Source organism: Pipistrellus kuhlii, unplaced genomic scaffold (assembly GCF_014108245.1).
Source record: "Pipistrellus kuhlii isolate mPipKuh1 unplaced genomic scaffold, mPipKuh1.p scaffold_m20_p_2, whole genome shotgun sequence".
In the NCBI taxonomy this organism is placed as follows: domain Eukaryota; kingdom Metazoa; phylum Chordata; class Mammalia; order Chiroptera; family Vespertilionidae; genus Pipistrellus; species Pipistrellus kuhlii.
The window spans coordinates 72,594,003-72,617,926 of record NW_023425515.1 but is presented as its reverse complement, the minus strand read 5'-3'; the positions used below and the strand labels follow the sequence as shown (position 1 = coordinate 72,617,926).

Genomic DNA, 23,924 nt, shown 5'->3' with positions numbered 1-23,924 from the left:
AGTTACCAGTATACAATCACAAATTACTGGGCAAGCAAAGAAGCAGAAAATGTTATAGGTAATCATGGAAGGAAGGAAAGAAGGAAGGAAAGAGAGAGGGAGGGAGGGAGGGAGGGAGGGAGGGAGGGAGGAAGGAAGGAAGGAAGGAAGGTAGTATTAGTGAACTTCAAAAAAGAAAAAGACATTACAAAGTATCCAATTTGCTTGGAGAAGAAAAAGAATATAAAGAACGGAGCATAAGAGATAAGTGTGATACAGTCAAAAAGTCTAATTTACATATAATTGGAGTTCCAGAATGATTACTGGTGGGAGTGGGGGTGCATGCAGAGAGTAGTAAGGCAGATTGAAATTTGAAGAAAAATGTTCAGAACTAGATTCATGTAATCAAGTAGTTCAGAAAACCACGAACTAGATAAGTGCAATGACAAGCCTGGGTGTTATTTTCTAGCTCACCAGGGACTCCATTGAAGCTGCAGCAATATTAAAGGAGAAATTTTAAATAGCAAGGAATTACTCTTTGCTTTTTGAACTGTCAGCTTACTACTTCAGTCATTACCAGTGTTGCTAGTATATTTAGCAGGTTATTTATACTTGCTTGGAAAATCCTTTAAAGATTACAGTACTTTCAAAGTAAGGATTATAAGGTGCAGTTAAAACTTTTGGTATAATTGGAGAGGAATAACATAGAGGAATATGGTACATGTTATGAAAGTCACTGAAATATATTAATATTTTTTTCACATTGGAAGTTCATTAAAGGGAGTCAATTCTAGTCTTCTAATATTCTTTCCAAAAAGATTTGGTTTTATTTTTATAATATTCTAAGTTCCTTATTACACATTTTGAGTTTAATACATAATTCTACTTTAATAGCCTCAGTCAGTAGAATATGCATCTAATAAAGGTTGTAAGATTTCTGGGGTGTGGGGGAGAAACTAAAAAAAAACCTAAACCATGTGTTTTACAAATTTGTGCATAAATTTGTGGAAAAAAATAGGTCTGGGATGGATCACTCACAACCCGTGGAACATGTAACTAAGCCCTAACAAAATATTAATTCTAATAAAAATACTCGCATAGTTAAATCACCACTGACATTTGCTCTGAGCATCATAGTCCATTTTTTTTTAACATTATACCCTGGGACTCCTAATTTCTTCTTCAAGCTGTAAATCCTTCTTATATCTGGCTTCTAATAGTTTCATCAAATTTATAATAAACCTGATCTAGAGGGAGCCTTCTTCAGCAGTTATTTTTTTAAAAAAACTTGCAACTTCCTTATTAAGCTTAAAACAATTGAAAAAACAACTGTTCTTGAAGCCAATAAATTGGCTGTTTTTGCACTAAAAGAAGGCCCTTCTTCAGGATTTGATGTGTTTTGTTTTTTTTAAATTTGAGATTCTTCATTTACTGTTAAGACTTTCTCTTTGTTTTAATAATTTCAAAATATTAACATGTTGAAGAAAATTGTGTTTAAATTAACCTTCTGCATTGAACTCTATCATTCTCTACTACTAATCTGTTTTGCACTAATCGGTTAAGCACCATTGTAACAGAACAAACAGGATTTATTTTTGTTGTTCAAAAATTAGCAGTTTAATGAAAATGTTCTAAAATGATGGTGGTGATGGTTGCACAACTTTGTGAATATACTGAAAACCATTCAATTGCATCTTAGGTGAATTTTATAGTATGTGAATGGTATCTTAGCAAAGTTGTTATTTAAATAAAGTTGGCAATTTCTCATTTCTTGTAAAAATGAAATTCAAACAAGTCTGAATCATACCACTAGAATGATTGTATTCTTTCTTTTCTCTAGGACCCTATTGTTAACTTTGAACTCCCAATTCATTTGGAGAAATGGTTTCCTCGCCATGTAATAAAGACCAAGCGGGAGGATATTCGCGAGCTCATTTTGAAACTTCACTTGCAGCAGCAGAAGGCCAGCAGTAGCTAGTTAATCTGGACAAAGATGACAGATGCTCTACACGATTACAGGAAAGCTGCTTACCAGCATTTGTGTTAGCCAGCTCACAGAGAAGAAAATAACTTGTAGTAGTTTTATAAGTCATTGGCCTTTATTTAAAATATATAAGGTGTCTTATTAGATTGTTGGGATCTTATAGATGGAGAAGAGATGGGGGTGAGAAATACACTTAATAGATAGAAATGGAAATTTCATAAATATTTGATATTTTTCTGATTTAATATGCTTGGATTATGCAATAGCATATGTAATGTGGGAATGTTTTTGTAGATAATAAAACTATGTGATCTGTACTTCCACATAACGGGAGTTGAAGGGAGCTCGGTCCTCCCTGCTAACAGCCCCAGTGCTTGTCACATTCTTTGACAAGTCACATAATATTGTAATTCTATTCTTTGCAGCTCAAGCATGCAGTATGAATACTGTGTATTTTTTTTTAACGAATTTAGTATCAAGGCTTCAGAAAGTGCCTTTTATGGCATCCCTTCTGTACGTGTAAAAGAAGACATAATGTTAGCAAGGTGATAAAAATCCAGTCTTTCAAAGCACAGCTTATTTTTCTCATCTGCTAAATGGAACCATTACTCTGCTGTAATTTTCCCTCTCCTTTTTTTATTTCATATGTGGGGAACTGAGAATTTAGTTCATTCTTTCAGGGTGAAATTTGTAACAAAAAATGTTTTAAAAATTATATATGTTAACTCAATTTGAAGTATAGCTATATACTGACTGCTACATTACCCCAGAATATATGTACACAATTTATGTAAGTATAGAAGATAAAATTGGTGTCCTTATAATTTTATTAAAAAATACCCTCAAAGTCTTATTTATTATTAGAACTAAATACATAATTTTATAACTCTGTTACCCAGTATTCATCTGTAAAGCCAGATTGCCGTCATTGCTTTTATATTTTTAAATTGGACATTTTAGAAACCTGTAATTCCCATGGAGCTTACTTTTTTTTTTTATATTAAATGTTCAGGTAACAGTTATAAATTCATGTACTGAGGGTGGTATTATAGAAATACTTCACAATCCTCTAATGTTATCAAGAATACTTTGAGGGGACAATTATAATGTATTTTCTCAAATAAGGAAAATTTTTTTTAAGGAATATTTTAATCTTCTGTTTTAAGCATCTCTTGGATTTACATTGTAACTGTATATAAAGCAGTGAAACAAAGGAAATTTCAGATACAGCTAAAAGTAGGAACATTTTATTTCAAAATCATGTGAATTGATATTATCAGTTAAACCTCAGTGTTTTTAAGCTTTTGTTAATCTTGTCACCATCTTTATATTGTTAAAGGTATTTGTCTTTTGGAAGTTTCCTATAAAGAATCTTATAATTACATGTTTCATTCCCAATTTATGTGTGTGTAGGAGGGGACTTTTTTAGGTGACTATTAATGGTTTCATACATCAAATTTTGGTAAAGTAAATATATAATACATTTTCTTGTGACTTCTTAACATTTTTGTTTGTGTGTTTTTCAAAGATACCACTGTCTCTTATCATGTTTTGAAGATGTTTAAAATTCATTTTCCTAAATTCATGTGGAAATGGTTTGAGAATATCAACATTTTATATTAAACATATTTACAATTCATTAGATTGAACTATAATTTTTTAAAGAAATGTGTGACAGTCTTAGAAATAAATTTGAGTTTTACAGTGGCCAGTACATATCATGTGGCTTAGATTAATTTACCTTTCTGTTTTAGTAAGCATAATGCTAATTTGGTTGTTGGTTCAGGAAACATTTGAGTAATTTTTTAGATACAATAAAATGAATGAGATCTTCTGAACTCTTTATAGTATAATGGGAGAAGTGAACATATGAACAATCTTAATATTCCCTGATAAAAGCAATCATAAGTTTCTTTGGGTGCACAAGAGGGAGTTCATCCTTGTGTGTGTGTGTGTGTGTGTGTGTGTGTGTGTGTGTGTGTATGTGTGTATGTATGTATGTGTGTGTACCCCTGTGTGCTACGGAAAAGTGGAGAGGTACTAAGAGAGTTGTTGGTGGACAGGGAAAACTTTCCTAAAGAAAATATTACTATTTTTAATTCACAACACTTGGGGTTAAAAGTAAAATGGTAGATTTTCAAAAAATATGTTTTTATTGAGTTTTAGAGAGAGAGGAAGAGAGAGGAACATCATTGATCAGCTGCCTCCCGCACACCCCCTACTGGGGATCAAGCCTGCAAACTGGGCTTGTTCCCTGACTTGGAATCAAACTAGTGACCTCTTGGTTCCTAGGTCAACATTTAACCGCTGAGTCACACCTGCTAGGCAAAGGATAGCTTTTTAAAAAGAGTCATTTTCAACCACCTAGACTCATCACACAGAGCCCTTTCTAAATTCATTTCTATCTTTATCCTCATCTTTCCACTCTGGTCTACTTTTCAGTCATATAAAATGATTAATTTATACTTTAATTACTTTTAGCTTAACACAAAGCTTAAGCCATTTATTCATAGGAAATTACCTTGTTTTTTTTTCTTTTCAATATGGTTTCTTAAATGTGAACTGTCGTATGTAGTCAACATTTTTTTTTTTTAATGGTGAAAAGACCTTTAACGGTTAGCTGTGTATGGCTGGAGAACTGAGTGGGGACATGCGTGCTTAGAAGGCCTGCTGGAGCAGATTCTATGAAGCCCTGCTTCCCTCCGCAGTCCATCGTAACTGGCTGTGGAAGTTTGGGAAGTGCCCGTGGTCTGTTAAAAGACATGGTCGTGGGTGGATGAGGCTTCCTTATGCGGGTCCGGTGTGGTCTGCATGAGGCGCTCTCCTCTCTCACATCCCTTCTGGGGGCTGGAGACATCGGGCTCAGGACTCCTACAGAAGATAGGCTTTATGTGATGCACTGGTTTCTGGGCTGTGTATCAAATATGAATGGAATGAGCTAGATTATGGACTGTTGTCCTGTGAGTGTGTCACTTGGAACCCAGGATCATCGCTGGTGGTGTGTAATAGATGTCGCAACATTGCATCTCCACACCTCAGGCCTGCACATGCCAGTCCTTCTTTCTAGAACACCCTTTCACTGCTTCCTGTCAACTTTATATTTCCCCCCCAAATCTGGGTCAAATGTCATCACCCCACATTTGCTCAAACAGAATAATTCATTACCTTTCCTGTTCGCCCGTAACGACTTGTTTATATTTCATCAGTTTTATGTCATTGTATACATGTTTTCACCTATAGACGACATGCTCCTAATGGACCAACATTTTGCATTTGATGTATTTAGTATGTTAGTAGCATGTAGTGAACACCTGCAAACTTTTGCTGAGTCAATAAATGATTGTCAACTCATTTGGAATTAAAGAATGGATGAAAGAACCTGGTACTTGTTATTTCTAAGCACAATGTTTGTTTAATTTCTTACCAGCTTATAATTGGGGGCATATTTCTTGGGGCATAAGGACCATCAGATGAGGTTTTGAAATACTTCCTAAAAATATTCTCAGTGAAAACTCAAGGAATATTTTTTTCTGAGTAATTAAAAGTAGATAATCTTTTCATCTATATAGAACTCCCCTCACCCCCCAAAATTCTTGGTAAGACTCTCAAGGTATTTCATAATCAACCTCCTTCATTTCCAGCCTATTTTCCCGAGGCTCCTGTTCCTGCTTTAGCAAATATCTTCCTATTTTCTGTACAGATTGCATATTTTTCTACCTTACTGATCATGCCCAGGTTTTTTTCCTAACTCTCATCTCCGCCCACTAACCCTCTCCACTTCTGCCCACTGCAATACCACTGCACCAGGCCATTCAAGGCGTGGCTGACATGTTATCTTCTCTGATAAACCCCCTTTAGCTTCCCGGTTGGAATTAATCTTTTTTAATGATTCTTAAAGAACCTTTTAAAATCTTATGAAATGAATTACAGTATACTAATCTAAAAAAAAAAAAAATTACTTCTGCTTCCAAGTACTCCATTGTTTTTACCTAAATCAATATTATAAACTTCATGAAGTCCCAAAACTCCAAGTCTTTTTCTAAAGTTAATATATCTCATAGTAATGTCATAAGTGTCTTACTGCTTTAGCTAAATTTGTTCAAGAGAAGAAATAGAATAACTCAGTAGAGCATAAAAAATTAAGACCTTTATAACACACGGCACAACCTTACATTAGTCATCACGTTCTGCCTTGAGTTATAGATGCAATTATTCTAAGAATGCTGCAGTTAAAAAGTACACTAAATGTGAAGTTAAAATGAATTGATAAAATGGTAAATGTATTTAGAAGCAAATGAAGCCAGCTGAAGTTTTTATACTATTTTTTTAAGCACAGATTTCTGAAATCTTACAAACTATTTTTTATAGAATAACCATTGTTAAAGTTCTTAAGTAAATACTTGTAATATAATTTAAATTAGGGAAAATTTATTCCATTCTGCAGTTTAAACAAATAGAATTCCAAAGTTTGAAACCTCTTAAAACTTTATGAACTCTTATAATGAAAGATAAATAGTATATATTAGTTTACAAAGAATTTGCATATTTCCTATTTTCCCCAGCAACCCTGTGATATAGGTAGAGATTATCATACCTAATTTCTTTAGTGAGTAAATCAGTTCAAGGAGTTTAGGTTCATCAAAATCAAATATTAAGTGGTAAAAACAGGATTTGAACTCAGGGTTGCTCAGGGTTTTTCTCATTCTAAGTACAGAAATGTTTCCAGAATACTGTGAATCTCAGATCTCCTGGCTTGTTGGAGTAGGCCATCAAAAATTTTGAAGTAGCTTTTTCATTTTCATTTTTTATTACAATATTAAAATTTTTTTTTCATAACCTGTCATTACCCCTCTCCCACGCCACCTCTACCCCCCCCCCCCCCACACACACACACAAACTCATTCATGCCTTTTGTTACCTTAAAGTTTTCCAATGAGCTTCTGGCATGGCTGTCCTTGATCTGAATTATCAACATGAAACTTTTCTTTGAACTTTCTAATTTCATTTACTAGTAAAATTTTCAGCTTTTTCTTCCTATTTAGCGATAGTTTGGCAAATAAAATTCTTATCAATATATTGCAAATGCTTCTATGCACATGTATTTATTTAATGGTCATTGAGATTTGTGAGCTTAAATAAAGGCTGAAAATGTGGTTTGTATGATCTTCTATTAAAAAATACACTTGAGATTTTCCTAAAGCATAAAACAAAGGTTGATTTAACACAATTAGTTTAGGATTCTTCAGAGAAAATGTGCTTTAGATTGTTAAAAAAAAATTTTTTTTAAAAGAGAACTCCTGAGGTATATGACATAAGATAAATTCAAAGGTATTTGATAGTAAATTCTAGCTTCCACAAGGATTATAATGAAATTGTTTTCTACTAGGTTTATTTGATAAAAAACAAACAAACAAAACAAAAACAAAAAAAACTGTCCTAATACAAATAATTTTGTCTGGTCCTCTGGAATGAAGGATAACACACTAGGCTTTACCCAAGTAAGCAATAAAGTTATCACACAGCTATCATTTATATTGAGTGTGTGGAAACCAAGTACTATTCTAAGCATTTTCTGTATATTTCCTAATTAAATCATCATAATAGTTCTATCATAGTAGTAGCTTTACTATTACTATCCCATTTTTCTAGATAAGGAAGAAGACATAGTAAGTGATTATAGTGAAAGATCTTCAAATTTTTTATCAACAAAGGAAGTTTAAGGACAGTATAGTAGATTTGTTACAAAGAGAAACAGCTCTAAGAAAACTAATTTTGTGTATAGATCTATACTTATGAAATAGACAGGTATAGGCAATTTGGACATTTTATGCTTATAAATTGTTGGTTCTAGAAGAACCCGGAGAACATTTGAATTGATAAGATTTGACTAATAGACATAACAATTGTAAAAGTGAAACAAAAATGAAACATTATTTTTAAACAAACTGCTTATTAAAGGCAGGGAGAGTGTTAGTAAAGAGCTTAGAGGCTAGATTAGAAAGAAGAAATTGTCTCTCCCCATCTGTTCTAATTAGCTTATCTCTCCTGCTTCCATAGCATGCTGAAGAGAGAAGAGTGAGGGGTGCTTTGAAAGGATACCGTTTTTATTTACGCTCATTTCAAATAGTTTTGGGATGTTTGCCAATTCTCAAACATAATTTTTTTATATGTTAGATCTTTCCTGTAACAATTTTTTATTGGAAGCTTCAAGGCTTTGGTGCTCAGTTAAGAATTTTGGCCTCTCCTCATCTCTTTGGTTTTGGCCAAATGATTATGTTTCCTCATTCTGGGAAGATTTCTTTGGGTATTTTGATATTTGTCCTGATAGAAGAAAACCTTTCATCTTTTACAGGTACTTTAAAATTGACATTTTTATTTTTTTTCTTATCTGTAATGTATTCTCTCTAAAAATAATATTTGATGTGACTGTTATAAGAAATTGAATCAAATACTACTCTATTAATCTTTGATATTAATTCATTTAAACTATTATAAAAGCTCTCCAATAATTTTGGTTTTCCTCTTCGTTAGTATTTCCTGGCTCAAACCTTACTTTCTTTTAATTCTTGTATTGAAATTGGATGTATACTTGACTTCAAAAACTAACAATCTCGAAATGAAGGAGTAGAAGTTAAATGGAGAGAAGATTGAATACTCCTCTCCTCCTTGGGCACACATGTCTATCTGAAATTGATTTGAAAAATCCTAATGTGGCACAAATGTCAGTTTTTTTTTGTTACCTTTCAGTTTTTCTTTGTTACCTTTCGTACTGTCTCTTCATTTATCATCAGAAGCCTTGTTTATGCCTTCACTCTGTAGCACAAACCAACTTATCTTTAGAAGAAACCCAAGAACCCACGAGTGCAATTTCTTTTCTCCCGGCTGAATCAGAATCCGCAGACTCTCCCCTGTCCAGTGGAAACAAAGGGCCTCCGGAACACAGAGAAGCCGCGAGGCACTGGTTGCTAAGAAGAAGGCGATCCACTCTGTTTCCTGACGGAGTAAAGGTCTGCCCTGATGAGAGTGTCACAGAGGCCGAGGCAAAGCATGTGAAATATTTTCAAGTCAGAGGTAAGCAAACATCCGAATCCTTGGGCTCTGTAATGGCATATAAACATGGCTATCACCTTTGTTGTATCTCATATTATTTCACAATTTGTGATCATTTAGGTAGGGACTGAGCTAAACATCTTTCTACCAGCTATGGAAAAGGGACTTGCTAAGAATATAGTATTTGTACACCTTTATAGGAAAGTTGACATTTTTTTTAAAAGAGGAAATGATTTAACTCTTTTAAAAATATATATATTTTTGATTTTTTTTTTTACAGAGAAGAAGGGAGAGGGATAGAGAGTTAGAAACATCGATGAGAGAGAAACATCAATCAACATCCCCCAGTACGGGATGTGCCGCAACCAAGATACATGCTCTTGATCTGAATGGAATCTGAGACCCTTCAGTCCGCAGGCCAAAGTTCTATCTACTGAGCCAAACCAGTCAGGGTGATTTACTTCTTTTTAAGCACTTTAAAAATATCAGTTTATGTTATGGGATAAATGAATTATAATTTTTACTTCTTCATTACAGTAATTTGCCTAAATATACCTACAAAATATATTTATGAAGCTATACTTACCCATTTGACTAATTAGTTACTTTATATATATAAAATATCAATTTCAATATTTTATAGTGTAGACATTCTACAGACTCATGCTGGTTACTTGGTTGGTACACATAAAAATTTGACATCTAAAATGATGGCATTACTCATAATAGACCTTATTGTAACAAAAGTAGGATTTTATTTTACTTTTAGCTAAACAGTGTTATCCTTGATTTCATATCTTTTTATTATTTAAAGTCATTCTCTGTTTCCTCTGTTTACTAATCAAAATTGCCTGATTGGCCATTATATATCCCTTAGATATTTGGAGGGTTCCCAAACTCTGCCTTTTGTCCCTCAATAACCAACAAAAAGCCATAAGATAGATGTGATGCTAGTAAATTAAAGTGGAGAAAGATGAGAAATGATGGTGAAAACAGGCTTGTTCATTCATGTTTAAATATTCAATAAATGTTTATTTAGCATTTTCTTCACTCTGAGCTTCTACTTTATCTTCTCCTTATTTTCCTCCATTTTGTCCTTCCACTTGTCCTCCCTCACTAAAGCAAGTGTCTTAAAAAAAAAATAATAGATATTACATATATTTATATATTTGTTTTTTTGTTTGTTAAAGGGGCATAATGTGTTAGCACCTTTTTTTTTTTTTTTTGAGAATATATCTCTTGATTATATTATATTTGGGACCTATCAAACATTACTAATCAACTAGAGGCCCAGTGCATGAAATTTGCATGAGGGGGTGGGGGAGTCCTTAAGCATGGCCTGCACCCTCTCCAATCTGGGACCCCTCAGGGATCAGGCCTAAACCAGCAGTCTGACATTCCTCTCCCAATCCAGGACTGCTGGCTTCTAACTGCTCACCTGCCAGCCTGCCTGATCAACCCTAACCACTCTACCTGCCTGCCTGGTCACCCCTACTCACTCTACCTGCCTGCCTGGTCTCCCCTAATCACTCTCCCCTGCCTACCTGATCCCCCTAACCACCTCTGCCTCAGCCCCTGCCACCATGGCTTTGCCTGGAGGGTCGTCCAGTCTAATTAGCATATTATCCTTTTATCGGTATAGCTGGTTACTGAGCAGTGAATTCTGGGAAACATGGGGAAGTGGCTCTATGATTTAAAGACCAGGGATTAGACAGGAAGCTGGGAGGTCCGGTCTCACTCAGCAAAAGACGGTCCTTGGATCATGGGCGAGGCCTGGACTGTGTTTAGGTCTGAGGAGCCTTCCTCCTCCAGGCACCACTTGCTCAGTGACCTCCTGCACACCCCCGACCCGGGTTCAAACCCACAACCTTGCAATGTACGGGACAAAGGTCCACTGCCCTGCCACCCAGCCAGGGCAGTATTCTTGGCTTTTCTTTGTCTTTTCTTTTTCTTTCTTTTCTTTTACTTTTTACTCTTTTTATTAAATCTTTATTGTTGAAAGGTTTACATAGGTCCTCTTTTCCTCCATTAACCTTTTCCAGCCTACTACCCCTCCTCCCCCCAGGCCCTCACCACTCCATTGTCTGTGTCCAGGGGTGATGCATATATGTACACAAGGCTATTGGTTGATCTCTTCCCACCCACCCACCCACCCACCCTCCCCTGCCTTCCCTCTGAGGTTCCACGGTATGTTCATGTGTCTGTGTCTCTGGGTCTATTTTTGTTCATCAGTGTATTTGGCTCATTAGTTGTTAAAAGTGCTCTGGTTGCACTTGGGTTTCTAAAGATACAGTCATATCACGTACAAATCTTTTTTCTTTTTCCAAATGTACTTGTGGACACATTGGGAATATAGATAGAAGTCTGAGAATAAGTTGGGAATAGGATGCTTTCATTCAGTGACATTGTGTACATGATCCTGTGCTCCTGCCGAGTTGAGAACACTGAGCACTGTGGCTGCAGGGAGGCTCTCATTGGCAACTCACCCACATGGAGCCATGCCTCCCTCTCCATCAGCCGCAGCTCCCAGGGCACATGCATGCACCCCTCAGCAGAGGTGGGGCACTTGGCCACCTCTGCAGGCTTGCCCCCTGTCATCACCCTGTGGGGCCCACATTCTGCATATCACCCTCTTGATCCTACTCCCAGGCCTTTCCATGCACTTCCTCTCACCCTGCCCCCTCCCTCCTCCTGTCACGTCCGGAGCCCCAGGTGCTGTCCCTGTGAGGTCTGTGACACTCCCTACCGGGCCGTTTCATCTTATTCCATGGCAACCAGTGTTTCTTCTGCCTCGTCAACTTGTTTTGAATCTGAAAGGAAATGGCTCCATCTTCTATTTCTTTTGTGTCCTTTCCACCCCTAGGTTAATGTCGTGTCCTTAGTATGTGGCTATGAGATGTCTCTGTGTCTGAGCTGGGAAACCTTTCACAATTCTCTTTCATCTCAGGATAACTGAGCTCGGCGATTTGTGTGGGACTGAAGGCCCTGGAAATACAATGCTGAGCCCTCTGCACTCATTTTATTCTTTATTGTATTATTTGATTCCTGGGGTTGAAAGCAGAAGAAAATATGCCCTCTGTGAGAAAGCCGCCCTCGAGTTCTGCCTGATGCCAGACAGTCCAGGTTCCCTCCTGTATGAGTCTGGATCCCCAGAGTCCCACCTGGAATTGGAGTTCAGAGCAGTCAGGAGTTAGTGTCTCCTTCCCGATTGAGAAAGACAACAGCGCACTCAGTTGCCAGCCCTTTCCGCGTGCTTTTGTATCTCTGTACTTCACTTCTGTACCTCTGCTCCTCAGTGTGCTTTTCTCTTTCCTTCTAGTTGTAGAATTTCCACTCAGCCAGCCTTCCCATAGTTCTTTATACCTGTTTAGTCTTTTAGTTGTAGTTTTGAAGTGGTTGTGTGAGGCAGCAAGTTCAGGTGTTTACCTATGTCACCCTCTTGGTTTCTCTGTTGTTATAATTTGCATCTCATGGATGATTAGTGATTTTGAGCATTTTTCCATATGTCTCTTGGCCTTATGTATGTCCCCTTTGAAGAACTGTCCATTTTTAAATTGCATTATTTGTCTTCCTTTTGTTAAGTTGTAGGAGTTCCCTATAAATTTTAGATAGTAACCTCTTATCAGATGTATCATTGGCAAATAAGTTCTCCCATGTACTGGGGACTCTTTTCATTTTGTTGATGGTTTCTTTTGCTATGCAGAAGCTTTTTATTTTGATGTAGCCCCATTTGTTTATTTTCTCCTTAGTTTCCTTTGCCCTAGGAGATGTATCTGTAAACATATTGCTACAAGACATGTGTGAGATTTTGCTGCTTATGGCTTCTTCTAAGATTTTTATGGTTTCTCGACTTTCATTTAAGTCTTTTATCCATTTTGAATTTATTATTATGTATGATGTAAGTTGGTGATCTAGTTTCATTTTTTGGAGTCCAGTTTTCCCAACATCATTTATTGAAGACACTGTCTTGACTCCATTGTAGCTCTTGCCTTCTTTGTCAAATTTAATTGAGCATGATGGCTTGGGTAGATTTCTGGGTTTTCTCTTCTGTTCCATTGGTCTATCTGTCTGTTCTTGTGTCTGTACCAGGCTGTTTTGATTACCGTGGCTTTGTAGTATAACTTGATATCTGGTTTTGTGATTCCTCCAACTTTGTTCTTTCTCAAGATTGCTGTGGCTATTTGGGTCTTTTTTGGATCTATAGACATTTTTGTAGTGTTTGCTCTAGATCTGTGAAATATGCTTTGAATGTGGATTGCATTGAATCTGTATATAACTTTGGGTAGTATGGACATTTTGATGATGTTGATTCTACCAGTCCATGAACATGGTATATTCTTTCACTTGTTTATATCGAACTCTATCTCTTTTTTCAGTGTCCTCTAGTTTTCCGAATAAAAAGGTCTTTTACCTCCTTTGTTTAGTTTCTTCCTAAATACCTTAAAGTTTTTTTTAATTTTTTTTTTTTTTTTTTTTTTATTGCAATGGGATTATAAATGGGGTTGTTCTTTTTTTTTGGTTTCTTTTTCTGAGCGTTCTTTATTGGTATATATAAAAAAAAAACACATTGATTTCCGGGCATTAATTTTGTATCTTGATACCTTGCTGAATTCATTTATTAAATATAATAGTTTTTTTTTTTTTTTTTTTTTTTTTTTTTTTTTTTTTGCAAAGTCTTTAGGGTTTTCTGTGGGGAAGCATGGGACTTATTAATAGTTAGAAAATCTGTAAGGAAAATTCTCCAAAATATCGGAGGCCTCTAGGGGGACCTTGCCAAAGGCAGTAGACCCTGCCTTGACTTTTTCAAACAAGTCTGAGTCTCTGAATGTTTTGCTGGAATCTTTATGTTTATTCTTCAAACGTCCTTATTTAAAAGACACTACAAATACATGTGTTTTCTCAAGGATACTTATCCTGCTAATAGTAGCTAATAGTTAATTTTAGTTCTTACAGGTACTATTGCTAAAACAAAAGCCTAAGAAGACAGGCAAATGGGGCTCTCAGATTCCTTTAGCCACCTAGTCCCTTTGCCCTCTCATTCACAGAAACATATGCCAAAATAATCATTCCTCTGACAGTCACTCATGGTCTGTCAGTCAGCCCCAGCAGTTTTCTATGTACAATATCATGTCATCTGCAAATAATGACAGTTTTACTTCCTCCTTTAAAATTTGGATGTCTTTTATGTTTTTTTTTCTTGTCTGATTGCTATGGCTAGGACTTCTATCCAGTACTGTCTATACTAATAATAGCCTAGGGCTGTCATGACCAGACGGACAACTGGTCACCATGAGGGGACCCCTCTTGGATAGGGGGCATAGCTGACCTTCAAACCACCGGTGGCCTCTAGCCCAGGCTGGCCCAACGCCCCAGAGGGCATCCCCACCACGAATGGGGGCGCTGCTGGCCTGTAAACCATTGGCAGCTGCTCGCCCAGGCTTGAGCAGCACTGGGGACCAGGTGTGTATGGTGTAGTCTTTAAAAGACAAAGAAAGGGCAGCTTCTGGAAGTGCAGTCACCAAGACGCAGCTCTGCGCCGATGCACTGAGCCCACCACCAGGCATGGGAAAGTGGAGTCCGGGCAGGAGCGGCCCAAGTGCTTGTGGCCGGGTGGCCTTGGGGGGCCGTGCAGATGGACAGACTGCGCTGGACGGCACTGGTGGGCTGCCTGGAGGGCCGCAGAGATATGGAGCTGTTAGGGAGGTGGCCCTTGGGGTCAGCGAGGCTGGGGTGCCAGGAAGGCCCCAGGTCCTGGGTGCTGCTGGGGTTGGGATGGGGTTGGGGGTGGGGAGAGCATGGCTGTCAGAGTGGGATAAAAATCCCTTCTTTCCAGAAGAATGTGGATGGTTTAAACATGCATAGAGAAACTGCTGTGGTATCAACATGGCTATGTCAGTTCCTCGAGTTGCCTGCCGGTGCCAATTGCAGGCTTCACCGTGGGGCGTGGGCCAGGATGTGGCCAGGACGTGGCGTTGGCAGTCAGACTCACCCCCGGTGTCATCTCAGCGTCACGACTTCACGATGTCACCCTCAAGTGGCCATCGCTGTGGTCTGTGGGCCCCGTGAGCCGGCACTGTGCATGCTCCGGGCAGTGCTCTCCTTTGGAAAGGACACCGGATGTGATGGGTGCTGTTGATTCCGTAAGGTTCAAACAGGGCCTGAACTTGCTTACCACACGTCCTTTTCTCCGTATTTTACCGCAGTCTTCTCGGGCTCAGGGAACCGGCAGCCACTGGAGCGCCAGCGTGGCCGTCCCACACAGCCAGACACCACAGGAAGCACAGAAATGCCAAAGCCCCAAAGGGGACCCATCGCAAAACAGACCCAAGTTCACATACTGGAGGGGAAACAAGAAAACAGTGGCACCTGCTGGACCTCAGCGCCAACTTGGCCATCCCAACAGGAAGCACAGAAATGCCCAAGTCCCAATGGGACCCATCACGAAACAGACCCCAGTTCACATACTGGAGGGGAAACAAGAAAACAGTGGCACCTGTTGGTCCTCAGCTGAGACAGTGCCTATGGGTCTGTCTGCAGGGTTTCTGCACCCTGGTCATGGCCCAATGGCTGAGGAAGCGCTGCAAGCCTGGATTCTTGAGTTATGTATCCTAGCAAGTAGGCAGGTGCACAAAGGTGGAGTTGAAAATAGCAAGGTTAGACGGTGTGTGTGTGCATTTACACTCATATATGCCCATTTCCCCAGTCTTTTTCTGAGCTGTTTGCGAGCATGTTCTACACATGACATGATGCCCAGATATTCCCCCGAGTATTTCTCAAAAGCAGATACTCCTACATAACAATTCTCCATCCAACCACATGAGGAAATCTCCATTCAAACAGAATTCCCCATTTGAATTCTGACAACTGTGTCAACAATGATCCGCACCCCAGGGTCCCATCCACCGGGCCCACATGTGACTCCCAGGCCGCGGTTTTCCACGCTCTTGACCAATGAGTTTGCAACCACTGCCTTAGGGAAAAACACTTAAAAACACTTTAATAATGTATTATGTCTTTAACCTGAAGTCAAAATTTAGGGCAGGTCCTCTGACATTCCTGTCCCTGACAGTTTTTCAGTTTTAATTAAAAATCATAGACTTTTGCTCTAAAAAGAAAAAGAAAAAAAAATAATAATTCATACTTCACATTTCTGATTTTGATTATTTGGGTACTCTCTCTTTTTTGTTGATAAGTCTGTCTAGAGGTTCATCAATCTTGTCTATTTTTTCAAAGAGCCAGGTCTTGGAGGTTTTATTGAGCTTATGTATTATTTTTTTAAGTCTCTATGTCATTTATTTCAACTCTGATCATTATTATTTCCTTCCTTCTACTTACTCTGGACTTTTCTTGTTGTTCTCTTTCTAATTCTTTAAGTTGTAGGGTTAGATGGCTTATTAAACGATTTTCTTGCTTTTGAGGTAGGCCTGTAATGCTATGAACTTCCCTCTCAGGATTGATTTCTCTGTGCCACATAGATTTTGGGTTTTTGTGTATTCATTTTTATTTGTTCCTAGGATGTTCTTTATTTCTTTCTTACATGCTTTATAGCTTCCATGTTGTCATATTATTCTTAAGTAAAGTGTGTAATTTTCAGTAGGATTTACTCTTTGTGTTATACATTATGTGGGTTTTGACATATGTCTAATGATATGTATTCACTATTACATCATTATACAAAATTGTTTTACTGTCCTAAAAATCCCTCTGCCCTCTATCTAGTCATCTCTCCTTAATCCTAAACCCTGGCAACTACTGATCTATTTATAATTTCCATAGTTCTACCTTTCCCAGAATGTCATCCAGTTGGAATCATACATTCAGATTGGCTTCTTTCACTTAGCAATAAGTAGTTAAGTCTTCATGTCTTTTCATGGCTTGAAAGCTAATTTCTTTTAATTGCTGAATAATATTTCATCATATGGATGTACCACAATTTGTTTATCCATTTACTTATTGAGGTATGCCCAATATCAGCTCCACTTTTGTAAAACATAAAAATTGATTTTTTTAGAGAGATGGGAAAACACACACCCTGCATATTTGAAGGTGAACCAACCCCCTTTGCAAGGGAGAAGTGTGGGGAATGAACATTCTCTGCAGAGCTGAAAAGGTAAAGCCGGACATGCAGAAAGCGTAGAGCTTTGACTGAAAGTCATTTCCATGTCCTTCCAAAAAGGACACTGTGGGCAAGTGAACACACAGGCCCATGATCATCGTGAGAACCCCAAAGCCCATCAGCCTTTCTGTGAAACACCTGTCCGTCTGTTTTCCAGTGTGTCAAGAAGCTGTCTGGGAAGCCTTTAGGACTTTTTGGGATCGATTTCCTGGGCGTGAGGAATATCGTTACTGGATGAATTTATGTGAGGATGGAATCACAACTATATTTGAATTGGGCACAAATTTTAGTCAGTCTATGGAACACAGAAGCTTAATTATGAAGGTAAGTATAATAAAAAGGGAAGGAATTGTAGGGGTTAGATATATAGCTAGGGACTGAAGGAAAAGAACAAGTGTTAAATCCCTGCATCTACTCTGATTTGTTGCATTAGGCTATTTTAGTGAGCTGCCATGGGGCATGGCCTAGTCTCTGTAGCCCTAGCTCCAGCCATTATAATAAACTGTTAATTCAGTATGAGTCTCAGCAATGTTTATAAATGTAAATATTTAAAATAGTACTTGGAAAAGATTTAGGCTAAGAGCATAAATCTCCGAGAGTTGTTAAATTCCTTAGCCTATATCACAAAGCCAGATGGCTGGAGCTGAAATTCAGACCCAATTCTCTTCCGAAATTCATGTTCTTTTCCTTAAACCAGTGGTCAGCAAACTCATTAGTCAACAGAGCCAAATATCAATAGTACAATGATTGAAATTTCTTTTGAGAACCAAAAACTGACTTCTGCGCATGGGCCACAAAGTTTCAATCGCACTGTACATGCGCACCTGCACGTGGTATGTTGTGGAAGAGCCACACTCAAGGGTCCAAAGAGCCGCATGTGTCTTGCGAGCTGCAGTTTGCTGACCACTGCCTTAAACCATGGGGCCCTCCTTTCAGTCATTTTACACATTTTAGTGGCTAATATGGAATGGCTGTTCAATAACACACATTTGTATCAGCATTGTCCATCTCATTGAGTTCCTGATAGGCAGCAAATATTTAGGATGTAGAGTTATCATTACCATAACAAAAGCCTCTTGTGACATCACATTTTTGTCAATTCAGTGCCAATAGAGATCTAAAATTTGGGGTTCAGTGAAGAAAGAAACTTTATTTACTGTAAAACAGCATGGCTGTGAGGCTGCTTTGGGGCCAGGTGGGCCTGAGGTTGGGCCCCTCTCTGACTAGACAGCTTTGCTCTGCTCCTCCCTCGTCTGCTCCGGCAAGAGATCTTCAGTGTTTCCACTCAGCCTGGGAAATACACTCTTTAGTGAAAGGGAAAATGTGCTCCCAGAGCCAGAGGGGAGCTGACTGACATAGACAGAAGTTCCCACCCCTGGTCCTTGGTCCCTGATTGGTCTGTCTTCATGCAAATCCTTGCAGCTTCATGGGCCCAAAAGGCACTGTCTTGATTGGTTAGAATGGAGCCCCTATGATTGGTTGACAAAGAAGCTGGGGGGGGGGGGGAAGGTAATATACAATAGTTTGTGTTTAACTCTCTAGAATCTAAAAATATCTAGGCTAGATCATAGGAAACCATTGAAAGGTTTTAAGTAGGTGGGTCACAAGGGCTGACTTGACAGCTTTCCACTTTAAAAAGGCCACTATAGTTTCTATATACTGTAGGATGGAATTGAGGAGACAAGACTAGAGCAGAGACCAGGTTGGATGCTGCTTCAGTGTACCAGGCCCAAGGGGATGTGGGTCCTAACTCAATCTTGAGATAAAGGGTACACAAGAGATATGTGGGAAACAAGACTAGTCATGTCTAGTTTTGTTTGGATTAAAGTCATGGGCTGATGAGAGAGGGACAGGATTAAGGAGGGTCTAAGAAGCCTCCCAGTTTCTAGCTCGGATGATTGAATGATAACTTAGGCAGGGAAGCAACTTTGTAGAGGGTGGGTGGAGGGAGAATGAGTCCACTCTCAAATGTGTTGATCTGAGCCATGTGTGAAATATGAATTAACTTGATATGTAAGTATGAAGATATGGAGAGTGCTCAGGGTTATAAATATAGCTAGAAGAATCACCAGCTTTGAGGTGGTAATTAAAACCATGAGAGTGGCTGAGATTATCCTAGGAGAATCTATAGAGTAAGAAGAGCAGTGAATAATTTATAAGTATCAGAGTTATTTAGAGTAATGGTCTTCCCATTTTGCAGGTGAGGAAACTGAGAATTTGCTTCTATGGGACTTGAAACTAGGTTTTCTGACTTCTAGTTACTAATGTTCTTTTTTTTTTTTTTTTTTTTTTTTTAATCATATTGGTCTCAAAAGAAAACCACTAATTTAGAGGAAATTTGGAGACAATTTGCTTTGGAATGAGACAGAGACATAATTCTATAATTTATAGAATTTGTCTTTTTTGTCTGAATTCTGGAGAAGAAGTTTTGTCAGTTATTTTATCTACATGTTCATATTGTTCTGGGATGAGATTTTCTATAAATATGTTAGATCACAAAATTCTTTGATTCTAAGACCACGAAGGTTAAGGTAAAGCTCTACCAATCTCTGATTTATAGACAATCTTGGAGTGAGGAGCAGGTAAAGTCTGTTAATCTCTGCCCATTAAAAGAGAGCACAGGTACTTTTGGGAACATAAACAGAGACTGCACATAGGGGTGTTCTCAGTCACAAACAAACTTGGCCTCATCAGTACCTCGCTTTACCTATTTGTCTAACCAATGAGAATAATAACATAGATTCTATAATGTTAAGGCATTTGGCTCTCTATGCCAAAAGTCTTATTTACAGCTTATTAACTGTCATTAACTTACATAAGCTTTTCTTTTTCATCTTTGTTTTTCTTAGAAACTGGCATACACAAAGGAAACTGTTAGCCGGTAAGTGTCTTTTTCCTCCTTAAGTTCATGTTTGGCAACAGAGGTGTATCATACTTATTCCAAGACTCACTCCAAATTTAATGGCCGCTTTCTATCTTTTTGCCAGCTCCTGCAATGACCAGGCCTGTGGGTAAGTCCCAAATGCTTTTTCCTCACCTTGAGACCACTCCCCTTCCCAGACCACCACCACAGCCACTGCACTGGTTTGCTGTCTGACCTTACCAGGAGGCAGGCTTGTTGCTGTCTCTTGGGTGAGAAAATACCTAATAGATGTCTGGAAATGAAATATGGAATGACCTACTGTTGTTGAGCCTTTCAGGCTAATGATAAAATTGATCTGAAATGGCGCACCTTAGTGGAGGATAGCTTATTAAAGGATGGGTGGTGGTGTGGATCATTTTATGGAGGAATGATAATAATGATTTTGAAGTATTGGAATAGCCCAACCTTGATGACTCCTCCAGCGTTATGAATCTTGGCTTCATTGGTCTTTAGGTTTAGAGAGAAGGTCATTCCTGGCTCCTGAGCAGTAGCAGGAAAAATACACTGAGTGGCCAGATTATTATGAACTTTGGACGCATAATAGTCTGGCCACTCAGTATATTATATATATATATATATATATATATATATATATATATATATATATATATATATATATATATATATATATATATATATATTAGAGGCCCGGTGCATGAATTTGTGTATGGGTGGGGTCCAGCCAGCCTGGCTAGGGCAGGGGACATGGGCAATTGGTAGACCTGCCTGCTGGTTGAACTCCTGGCCAAGGGAACAATTTACATATTAGCCTTTTATTATATAGGATATACACTGAGTGACCAGATTATTATGTGTTCAGAGATCATAATAATCTGGCCATTCAGTGTATATAGGTCATGAAAAATGAGAGATTTTGAGCCTACAGGTATTAAAGATTTCCACTTCTATCTATACTCAGAATATCTAGATTATGCCAGTATATGAGTGATTATTTAGAAAAGCACCGCTAGGGCATGCAATCCAGGTCAGAGTCCAGAAGTTTGCCTCCAATGAAAGGGAAAAGCATTGGAACAACCACATAGGTGAGTCAGTGTCCAGAGATCCAATCTTGACAGCAGAGTCCTGGAGAAAGCAAAGCTGTGGTGTACATGTGGGAGGTAGTGTGGTACACGAACGTTTCAAATCAAACATGAGTAAATATGAGGGAAATAGTACCCTTTGTGGTCCCACGTATTCATTCATCTAATGTTACCACTGAGTCTATGCTGGGGCCTGAGACTGAGCACCTACTTAGTTGTGGACCATATTGTTTCCTGAGTGTGGACTCTTCACCGCTGAGAGGCAGAGCTTCTTGTGATGCTCTTTGTGATGCTCTTCTTGTGATTGCCACCCACAGGTGGTGGGCTAAGTCTGGTGAGTCCTGTCAGTGCCAGTAATCTTTATGGTTTGTAACTGATAAAAATGATAGCATGTATTGTAGATCTTATATGATTAAGAAGTACCTAAATACTGAATAAGTAGGGCTCTTAACCTGAAGAAGGATTAAGGTTTTCAAGTATATTTTTTATTGATTTTAGAGAGGAAGGGAGAAGGAGAGATAGAAACATCAGTGATGAGAGTGAATCATTGATTGGCTGCCTTTTGCCTTTTGCACTTCCCTGTGGTCAGAATTGAACCATGATCTCCTGGTCCAGAGGTGGACCCTCAATCACTAAGCTGGGCTGCTATGTGTTGTTTTAAGCTTTCTCTACTGTCATCTGCCAAGTATCTTTAAAAAAGAAAAGAAAAGAAAAAAAAGCATTTCCCACCTTACTCATAAAATTCGTGCAAGGGTGTGGGGACTCCCCTCAGCCCAGCTTGCACCCTCTCCAATTTGGGACCCCTCAGGTGATGTCTGACTACCAGTTTAGGCCCGATCCTAAGATAGTCGGCTATCTCTTACAATCCTGAACTGCTGGCTGCTAATTGCTCACCTGCCTGCCTGCCTGGCACCCCTAATTGCCTACTCCTGCTGGCCTAATTGCCCCTCACTGCCTCTGCATGCTGGCCTAATCACCCCTAACGCCCCCCCCCCCCCCCGCTGGCCTGGTCACTCTCAACTGCCCCCCCCCCCCCACTGGCCTGGTCATCCCTCATGCCCCCCCTGCTGGGCTGGCTGTCCCACACAGCCTGCTATTCAGTCATTTGATCATACCTCACTAACCCCTCTGCCGGCCTGATTATAGGCAGCCGTTTTGTGAGGACATGATGGTCAATTTGCATATTACCTCTTTATTATATAAGATTCCCTTTAGTATTTAAACATGCTCAAGTCTCTGCCACATGACCTATTTTACAAATGGCCTTTACTCCAGCTCTTGTCTTTGTTACAACCAGATATCTTTTTTTTTAAAGTCTTTAATGTAAAGTATTACATTATGTCCACTTTCCTCCCCCCCCCCCCACCTTTGACCACCTTCAGCCTGCTCCGCTCCCCCAGGACTTCACCACCCTATTGTTTGTGTCCCCAGGTTATGCATATATGCATGTAAGTTCTTTCAACTAGACATCTTGAAGGCAGCTCCATGTGGTTCCAGTTGCTGCTTAACCCCCTGCTATAGGGTCTTACATATCCTAATAACCAGTATAAAGCTCAGTTTAAGATATGTGCTCATTAAATATTTGTTAAATGAATTACTGAATTTCTACCCAATCACTCAAATTCATTATCAGACCTCTGGTGATAGTTTCAGTGTAAGGACTGTTCTTTGTTGTTGTTTTTTGCAGATGGTGGGGGGTACTTACTTACATTTTTAGTTGAGAGGGCCTATCATAGATCACAAAGACAAATATACATTTGTTAAATGTTTTATTCTGTGTGGGATGACACATGTCACTGCTTCAGTAACCCCTGTTTTCTCCTGTGTTTGTTTAGCATTTAGTACTTTTCGTACTGCTCCGCACGTGATATTTGTTTAGTTTTCACCAATGCCTTTGTGAAATAGGTAGGACAGGGAGGTGGTTCTGTTTTGGAGATGAGTCCCAGAGAAGCTGAGGTATTTTTCCAAGTCATACACAAAGTTAATTGTACATCTGGGACCAGTACCCAGGATTCCTGGCTCAGTGCTTGAGTTCTGTTGTCACATGCTGATTACAATGAACATATTTAAGAGCAAAGCAAAATATAGAAAACTGTCAAGGAGAATAGTCTTCTAGACAGGAGGTTATGCTTGGCTTGTTTCACTACATTTTTACTCTTCTGTTCCATGTGGCTGTGATATTTTCTGACACAATGCCACCTGAATTCCATGCACAGCGTTAGGCAGCAGCAGTGAGGAAGAAGTGATGTGCCGGATGAGCTGAGGAAATGAGACCACAGGGGGTTGTTTGCTGTTAGTATTAAACTAAAGGTCTTCGCTGAACAACTTCAGATTTGTGGTTTGGCTTGGAAATGAAGAAGCATTTCTGTCTCCAAACTCAACACGACTCCGTGTTCTAGTTCTGTTGTGAGTGACACACCTCAGCGGATCCCTGCAGGAGGCCTGCCTGATGAGAACCTGTGAAAAGGCTCTTGTTGTTAAGTGTTCTTTACTGTCTTTTGAAAACAGGGGGAAGGAGAGAGATTAAGTGTGGGAGTGTTAGGCAAGTACTTTCAATTATGGAAAGTTGCCTACTTACCATCATTAAAACCATGTTATTTTGAATTCAGTAATTTTTCTGAAGCAAGCACACTTCTCTGTCTGATTGCTCACGTAGAGAAGGAGCATGAATCTGACATAGATGTGGGGGGCGATTTGATCAACCCCAGGGGAGGTCTAGCTTCTCTGTGTCATCCTAGCTTCCTGTTCCAGTTACTGTGTTGTGCTTCGGTTGCTTTGCCTTCCTTTGACCTCTTTGTTCTTTCTACCTGGTGGCTGATGGCTTTTCCGCTC

The 23,924-nt window shown here is 38.9% G+C and overlaps 2 protein-coding genes across 16 annotated transcripts in view; both read left to right on the top strand.

Moving 5' to 3' along the window:
* SENP7 (SUMO specific peptidase 7) overlaps positions 1–5,341 on the top strand; it is a 156,927-nt gene extending 151,586 nt beyond the window's left edge. For 11 of the 12 annotated variants that reach the window (XM_036445436.2, XM_045584037.1, XM_036445435.2 and 8 more), the window contains one exon: positions 1,820–5,341. In XM_036445436.2, the coding sequence (XP_036301329.1) occupies positions 1,820–1,957 (138 nt within the window). In that variant the 3' untranslated portion in view covers positions 1,958–5,341. Of the gene's footprint in view, positions 1–2; positions 282–1,819 lie in introns of those variants that run through there. The other variant, XM_045584036.1, reaches the window with a different exon arrangement.
* A 2,072-nt stretch (positions 5,342–7,413) lies between these two features.
* Positions 7,414–23,924, top strand: part of IMPG2 (interphotoreceptor matrix proteoglycan 2) — a 71,659-nt gene continuing 55,148 nt past the window's right edge. For 2 of the 4 annotated variants that reach the window (XM_036445425.2, XM_036445424.2), the window contains exons 1-5: positions 7,415–8,315; positions 8,783–9,034; positions 17,287–17,453; positions 19,979–20,010; positions 20,117–20,140. In XM_036445425.2, the coding sequence (XP_036301318.1) occupies positions 8,231–8,315; positions 8,783–9,034; positions 17,287–17,453; positions 19,979–20,010; positions 20,117–20,140 (560 nt within the window). In that variant the 5' untranslated portion in view covers positions 7,415–8,230. Of the gene's footprint in view, positions 8,316–8,782; positions 9,035–17,286; positions 17,454–19,978; positions 20,011–20,116; positions 20,141–23,924 lie in introns of all 4 variants that reach the window. The other 2 variants (XM_036445428.2, XM_036445427.2) reach the window with 2 other exon arrangements.